The following is a 7,572-nucleotide window of genomic DNA, read 5'->3' as shown; positions in this document are numbered from 1 at the left end:
TGTTTGGAAAGGGTAGGTGCCTCCACGACAAGTGGTCGTTGATCAGAAACCTTGGGGTGAACGGGAATTCTTCAAGGTCTTAATGGTGAATTTGAGGTGGTTGGCTCGCAGGGTGAGTTCGGCGGTTGAGAAGCTCCGGTTCAATGATGGGGCTGTTATTCAGCTTAGGAAGGGAAGAAGTTGGTTAGACAACAAATTGCAGGTTGTGGAACATGAAAAATCAGTGGATGAGAAGAGTCGTTGTGATGTTCTATGTGGTGTATCGAGGTATCCGAATTTAATGCATTGGATTTTGGATAAGTTTGAGTCTTGAGTGGAGACGGAAATTGGTGGGTCGAGCATCGATGGTTCCAGTGAGAGCCCTTTCGGTTAATGGCAACAAGTGAGGTTATCCAAGTATTTGGAATGTAGCAGGGAAAGGTGTGATGTTATGGAAATTGCTGCCAGGTATAGAGGTGCATAGTTTGGGTAAGTCCATGCAACTACCTATGATTGATCTGCGGATCACTAGTTAGAGGTTGTTGTGATGCTACGGGAAGTCGTAGTACTCACTAGCCAGAGGTAGTTGTGATGCTACAGGAAGCCATAGTAGTCACTAGTAAGAGGTTGTTGTGATGCTATAGGAAGCCGTAGTACTCACTAGTTAGAGGCGTGGTGATACTGCGGGAAGCCGCGGTACTCACCGGTCAGTGAGAGGTTGTGGTGATACTGTGGGAAGTCGTAGTACTCACCAGTCAGTAGGAGGTGGATGTGATGCCACGGGAAGACGTAGCACACACTAGTCAGCAAGAAGTTGTTATGGTAGGGTACTCCTTGATCAGAGTAGAGCGCAGAAGAGTTTTAGGCATGGGGTGGCCCTACATTATGAGTCTTTGGGAACCTGGTGGTCGGACCAGGGGCAAGACCGGAATCACCTCAGTAATGGGGAATTATTATGTTCTGAGTAAGGTGTGGTCATCGCAATCAGAAAGAATGGGATAGGTGAGGTACGCATGGGTTGCGGGGAATGAGTTCTGAGTTGAGTGCTCCATTGGGACGACTGGTTCCAACTCTGGGTCGGACCAAACTCTCGAGTTTGAGTTTGGCTCTGGTGGTGCGTTGGATAGGTGAGATGAGATTCTGGATTCATAGGTGGGTTCCGTGTTGAGGAGTATTGTTTGTCATCTGATGTCGTAGACCCATGTGGGTCAGTACTAGGGTATGGGAAGTACCTCAAGTTGCATGGATCGATGAGTAACAGATGACAGAGGTCGGGGTCGAGTCGATCCCCAGTTTGGAGGGTAGCATTCGCTTAGGGTAAGCGAACTTCGTTAGTTGAGTGTCACATTGGGCCGATGTGGTTATAGGAAGAAGGAAACCATGGAGTCGGTGGCGATAACGCAACGGATGGCACTGGAGGTACAACTGTTGGGTCGATATCAGGCATGGTACTCAATGTTAAAAAGGGGTATGAGGAATGTAGTTGAGGCTTATGATTTTCGATGTCTGAGGACTTCTGAGCGAGCCTAAATTCTGTGTCAAAGAATAGGATGTTGAAAGTTTATTGTTCGGATGGATCCTGATATTAGTTCAATGGATGAGCCCTGGTGGGATGTGAACCCTTTGGTTCCTCGGGAAGTGATTCAGACTGTTTTGGTATACTAACATGAGTGATCGGTAGCCGATTGACAGATTTGTCTTATGAGGGTCAGAGGACCAGTGAGTTGTCAGGGTTTGATGTCCGAGGAGCGAATATCATGATGATAACGAGTGGGCGGTCTGGTGGCGGGCCAGGCCACTAGAGTTTTTCCGATTTTAGGAAGGTCTAAAAGGGTATTATAGCGACCGAGGGGCCGGTTTTGTTCCAAACTTGAAATTCTTGGTCGGAACCAGGTATTCATGGTGAAAGATAGCATTTTGGTGTGGGAACCACTCAATGGTGCCTTTCGAGTGGTTGGTTTTTATCTATATGGTTTGAGGAGTGATTTCAGGGGCAAAATCTATTTCAAGTGGGGAAGAATTGTAACGTCCCGAAATTCAAGAACATCTCTTAAACCCTTCTTCTCTTTCGAGTTGTCAAGATAGCCCTTAAAAGTGAACAAAGGAAAATCGAGTATGCTGGGCATAATAAGGAGTACGCTGCGTGTACTCAAGGGCGTGTTTTGGACGTGGAATCCACCCGGTACGCTGGGCATACCTTGAGCTACGCTGGGCGTAGCAGGTCCAGACTCAAAACCCTAATTTAGACTTGAGCCCTATATAAGGAAGGCTATGGCCTTATCCTCAGCCAACATTTCGCAGAGAGAAACCCTAAGAGAACATCTTCTTCATTCCATAGTGATGTATGAGTGTTTTGAGCTATAAAGAGCCTTTTATGATGGAGAAGAAGAAAAGAAGGTCTTTGTGGAGGCTAGAAGATGGAGTGCAAGTCTGGATCTGAGTTCTTCAGAGGGTGGAGCTTCTTCTAAAGGTAAAAAGCTCAGAGCTTTCCTTATCATGTTTGTGTTGTGCTTGATGGACCGACTTTTAGGGTTTTTGGTCCCAAGATGGAGGCTTTATGAGAAAATGGCCTCCATAAGCTAGAATCTGCCTTATTTCAGTGTATTATGAGTTGTAAGTTTGTAAAAATTCAGTCTTGGTTGTTAATATTAGGACAAACTTGAGTTAAGGACTTAATGAGGAAAGAGGTTAAGATTTGGAGAGGTTGGTGGTCTTTATAGCCATGCAAAGGCTTAAAGGTTCCGACTTTATGGCTTAAGAGGCAGAAGAGAGCCTAGATCTATGATATGAGCCCATGTCTTAACCTATTCAGACCAAAAATAGAGAAAGAATAAGTCTGGGACTTACGATGGGCGTAAGTCTCATAACACGCGGCGTAGTAGGTTGAGGCCCCGATCAGTTCCTGGCGCGCTTGAGTACGCTGAGCATACCAAGGAGGTATGTCCCGCGTAACTCCTTCTGTGGGCTTTTGAGTTATGTTTTGGGCCTCGAGTGTTGGGCCTGGAGTTTGAGCTTCATGCAATAGAGTCTTAGACCAGAGAAGTGTATGTATGTGCTTTGGGGCCCTTGAGTTGGGCTTGCCTTTTAGTTCGGTTTTGGGCCGTGTGAGGGCCCATTTATTGTTGGGCCTTGGTGGGCCCAATGGGTTTAGGGCATTAGTGGGCTGGTAGATGGCTGTCTTTAGACCCAAATAAGTGAGAGGTTGGACTTAGCTCCTAATCGAGATAATTGTGGGTTTGGCACAGAGTTAGAGGCTGGTGCGTGGCAGCAGTGTTTATAGGAGCGGTTCTTCATCCGAGGTGAGTCTTCTCACTATATTGTACCTGGAAGGGTACCTAAGTGTGACCGGAAGGTCTTATATGCTATGAGATATATGTGCTATATGCTGATATGTGATATGTATGTGTTATGTATGTTATGTATGATAAGGACCGGAAGGTCAATATGATATGGACCTGAAGGTCAAGAGGACATGGACCGGAAGGTCAGGAGGTTACGGAACGGAAGGTCGGTACGGGTAGGACCGGAAGGTCTATCGGGATTCGGGACGGAAGTCCCCTGAGACACTTGGACCGGAAGGTTCCACATAGTTATGGTCTGGAAGGGCGTATGTGTTGTATGTGGTATTTTGGGGAACTCACTAAGCATTTATGCTTACAGTTGTTGTGTTATGTGTTTCAGGTACTAGCGAGGATCGCGGGAAGGCGCAGACATGATATGTACACACTGATGAAGATTCATGTACTTGAGATTCTGGGATATGTTTTGTAATGATAATATTGGATACATTATGTTACCTTGTGAATAAAAGGTTGATTTAAAAATGAAAAATGGTTTTGAAAATTTACGTCGTTACACTCCACCCTTAGGCTTCTAGGTATAAGGTTTATATATTGTAGAGGAGGAGGTGTCATCCCTCCACGCCATTGAGGCAACCGGAACGCCGCCCCTTTAACACCACATTTTCTTGTTATGGAGGTGAAACTAAGAGGCAAAGCATGGTGGAGGACCAAAACTTGATCAGGAGGCCACATGTTTCTTCATTTAATTTTCATCAAATTAATTTGTATATACATTTAAAGTGAAAATTAAAGTGGTGTGGTGATGGGGTGAGTATTTCCTAGTAGATATAAAGTGATGTTGAAAATGACATGGTAAATGATATGGAAAAAAACTTGTGTGGAGATGGTGACCCATACCTAATAGCCTTATGATGTCATATTTATGTCTGAAAAATGTAGGAGTCGAGATTTAGGTGTCGTTTGTTTTTTGTAAAATACTCCTTCAGACATCATATTGCTGTGCGACGCTGCACATGCGCAACACTTTTCATCTCGCAATTGTTTGTTTTTTAGAAGTCTTCGGAGTAAAAAAATCTCCGTGCGTGTTCTGTTTGGCGTAACACTTGTATTGCCTCTTCCAACTTCTGAATTCTTGATGAATCTTGATTATATATTGCTGAAATCTTATTTCATATTTTTTTTTTTGTTTATTCTTGTTGAATTTTCTTTTTCTTTTATTTTATGTTGAATAATGATAATTCTTTGAAGAAATATCATTATTTTTTGCTAAAATATCTTTATTTTTTTTGTTGAAATATCATAAATTCTTGTTGAAATGTCATGTATTATTAAATTTTCGGTATTAAAAAACATTGAAAAAGTAAAAACCAAGGGCAAAATTGTCATTATGAAAAAATTTATAGTAAATTGGACTAAAGTGGCAAGAAAATGAAAACCTTTAGACCATTAATGCTAGTCCAAGCCTATTTGGCTCAAAGTGGCAATTTCGATCTAACCACAGGGACCATTCTTGCAATTTTGTCAAAAAACTATTTTCAGGTTATAAAATCAGTTAATTTTAATTTTTTTTATATCTACAACAGCATTCAGATGTTAAAAAAACAAACACGTTTGTTATTACAGTCTGCAACCATTTTATCTCTCTTCTTCTACAGAGATGGTACGTTGATTTTATTAATTTTTTGCGTCAAAAAAAAAACAAATAGCACTTCAACCGTTTTATCATCTCTTCTACTGCAGAGGTGGTCCGTTGATTTCATTAATTTTTTAATTAAAAAAAACAAATAACACCATACTTTCATGACGTGATTGATTGACATAAACACAAAATTAATTTCGTTTGAAATTCCTAAAATCCTATTTTGGATGGATTTCACCATTCCTAACTAACCAAATACATAACAAATTACATATTTTTTTTTTCCAATTCCAGTTATATCAAATTCCAATACTATATAAAACTCTTACTTATAACTCTTCAATGGCAAAAAAAAAAAAAAAAAAAAAAAAATCGTCTAAAAATTAGAACATAAAGAAGGGAGAAGCCACAGATTAAAAAGAGCAGAGGCCAGAGACAAACTCCAAGACAAGCAAGCCATGGCTGCTGATAACTGATACCTGTTGCACAATTTCCCGCCACAAAAAGAATCACCAGCTTCTGTAACCATGAAGTCTGATACACTAGCGGTTGAACATGCAGCTGCTAGTGATAAGAACGAAAGGATCTGCCATGATTAAGTTTCGATTTTGTTAGTATTAAGAGATCTTGGGATTTTGAATTGGAATTGGATCGATGATTAGGATTTACCCAATCGCCTATAACTATAACTGCCACCATTTGCACTTGTCGAGATGGACGTTTGACAAACACAGAGAATGCATCCACCATTGCTAGTGTTAAACTCCATGGAATCATTAATCCTTTGATTGTCACCAAGAAACTGAGAAAGGAAAGAGAAGAATGTCATTAGTAACCATGAAGATCTCGAATTCTCAATCTTGTTCGAAGATGATCCTAGAAAATCATGGTTTGTTTGTTATTTTGATAAAAATCAACAAATTTACAGTCGATCGGGCTTGTTGTTGAATAATTTCAATTCGATTTATTTTTAGCAATTTGATCATATCATCGTTAATAGGAACCCTAGCTAAATATCACGATTTGTCGTAATTAGAACTTAGCTCGATTACTAGAACAATCTACTTGAGAAATTTACGAATTAAATCGAATTAACGAAGGAAAAAGTACCAGAAAGAAGTATAAGCGTAGAATTGAACTCCGACGCACATGAAAAGAAGAGAAGCAACAGAGAAGAGCGTTTGCCCCAATCTTAAGGCTAAGCTTGCGCTTGTACCAATTGAACCTGGAAATTCTTCTTCCATTAATGATTAATCTCCCCTACTTCTATTTCAATCAGTTTATCATACAAATAACAAACTGATCGAAATGTAAGAGAGTGTAATTCTGCGTTTGAATCTTGTTCGCTTTCTCAAAGAATCTTCATAGAGAATGACAATCGTCGTTGTATGTCGTTCCATGTTGCTGTTGCGTCATTGATGGAGTTTGTGATTGGTTTGGGAGGTTTTTGTGTGAATATATTGGGGGGTTTGTGGATGGGAGTCGTACAGGCCATTGACATTTAGTTGCAGTGGTATGATATTCGGTGTAGCATCGCCATTGAAGACGAATATGTAAGCTTTTTTGTTTGTTGCAATTTCTTTTATGAAATTATATTATATTTTAAAGGGTCGTTTGTACGGGCTTCATAAAATTTCATAAAGACTAAATTACACAATCGTCCTTGTGATTTGATCACATCTAGATCTATAGTAAATTATAAGAATCTTCGTTGTACAGGTGACAAAAGAACAGGTTAGTTTTTATTTCCAAAAACTAATTTGTATCATCATTTGTTTCAAAATTGTATGTTTTAGGACATGATTTTGTTGCAATTTTAATTTGTGTCAAATTTGAAATGATCATAATGTCTTTGATATTTATTTCATTTTCTGAAAAGAAATGGGCCCTTACTCGTCGATCCGGTGGTGGTGCTGGATAGAATTTTGGTTTGATTTTTCTGGTTCTTTGCGAGCAACAAGAGTTAGAGTGACCACCTTAGACATCGATCTGAATCCTCTTTCTTCTCCCATGTAATATGGGTTTCGATTTGCAGGCTTAGAGTTTGGAGTTGATTACATGCTTTATATTTTTGTTTGGTGTAGTGGTGTTGATTCTGATGGCATGTGCGGAATTAGAAAAGATCTAGTGATTCATCATACAAATTCAAGAACACAAGGAGTAAAAAAATCTTTGTAAGCTCTTATTAGATCTAGAAATATTATACAAATGGGTTTGTATACAAATTCTCTCTCTAGTCTAACACTCCATATGGACTCTTACATAATGGGAGTCACTCACTTCCTATTTATAGGAAAAGACTCAACCCATTTACACATACAAAGAGGAAAGCCTAAACATTACATCCAAGCATGACTTTGCACCCTAACATTCTCCCCCTCAAAGTTAGGATTGGATGTCCGACTTTAATCTCCAACGAGCTAGTGCGATCAAGACCAAACTCCCCCTCGAAGTAACACCGGTCTTCAAATCCGCAAATGAATATTTGACAAACCCGAGAAGCTTCGAATACCCATCATTCTCCCCCTTTTTATAATCAAAAAATGATTATAAAACCCACTAAGGATGAGACGCGCCCGAGGAATAATCTTTACAATACTCCCCCTTGATGTGTACCAAAAATGAATCACCAAAAATCTTGCACGGAAAAAC

The 7,572-nt window shown here is 40.1% G+C and overlaps 1 protein-coding gene across 1 annotated transcript; it reads right to left on the bottom strand.

Moving 5' to 3' along the window:
• Window positions 1-5,032: 5,032 nt before the first annotated feature.
• On the bottom strand, window positions 5,033-6,501 carry LOC111877873 (CASP-like protein 5C3). Its single transcript, XM_023874383.3, has 3 exons — window positions 6,031-6,501; window positions 5,590-5,722; window positions 5,033-5,506 (listed from the first exon to the last, which is right to left on the bottom strand). Exons 1-3 carry the CDS (start codon window positions 6,162-6,164, stop codon window positions 5,297-5,299), a joined length of 477 nt encoding a protein of 158 aa, XP_023730151.1. The 5' UTR covers window positions 6,165-6,501; the 3' UTR covers window positions 5,033-5,296.
• Window positions 6,502-7,572: the final 1,071 nt, after the last annotated feature.

Source organism: Lactuca sativa, chromosome 3 (genome assembly GCF_002870075.4).
Source record: "Lactuca sativa cultivar Salinas chromosome 3, Lsat_Salinas_v11, whole genome shotgun sequence".
Classification (NCBI taxonomy): domain Eukaryota; kingdom Viridiplantae; phylum Streptophyta; class Magnoliopsida; order Asterales; family Asteraceae; genus Lactuca; species Lactuca sativa.
Note: the sequence above shows the minus strand (reverse complement) of the source record. Positions and strands in the feature narration are given on the sequence as shown.

Bases quoted from the DNA above. Each gene is read 5' to 3' on its own strand.
- LOC111877873 (XM_023874383.3), bottom strand. From the start codon at position 6,164: ATGGAAGAAGAATTTCCAGGTTCAATTGGTACAAGCGCAAGCTTAGCC. The intron at 5,723-6,030 runs GTACTTTTTCCT...TTCCTTTCTCAG, and splicing joins TACGCTTATACTTCTTTCTG to TTTCTTGGTGACAATCAAAG. The intron at 5,507-5,589 runs GTAAATCCTAAT...TAATCATGGCAG, and splicing joins TTATAGTTATAGGCGATTGG to ATCCTTTCGTTCTTATCACT.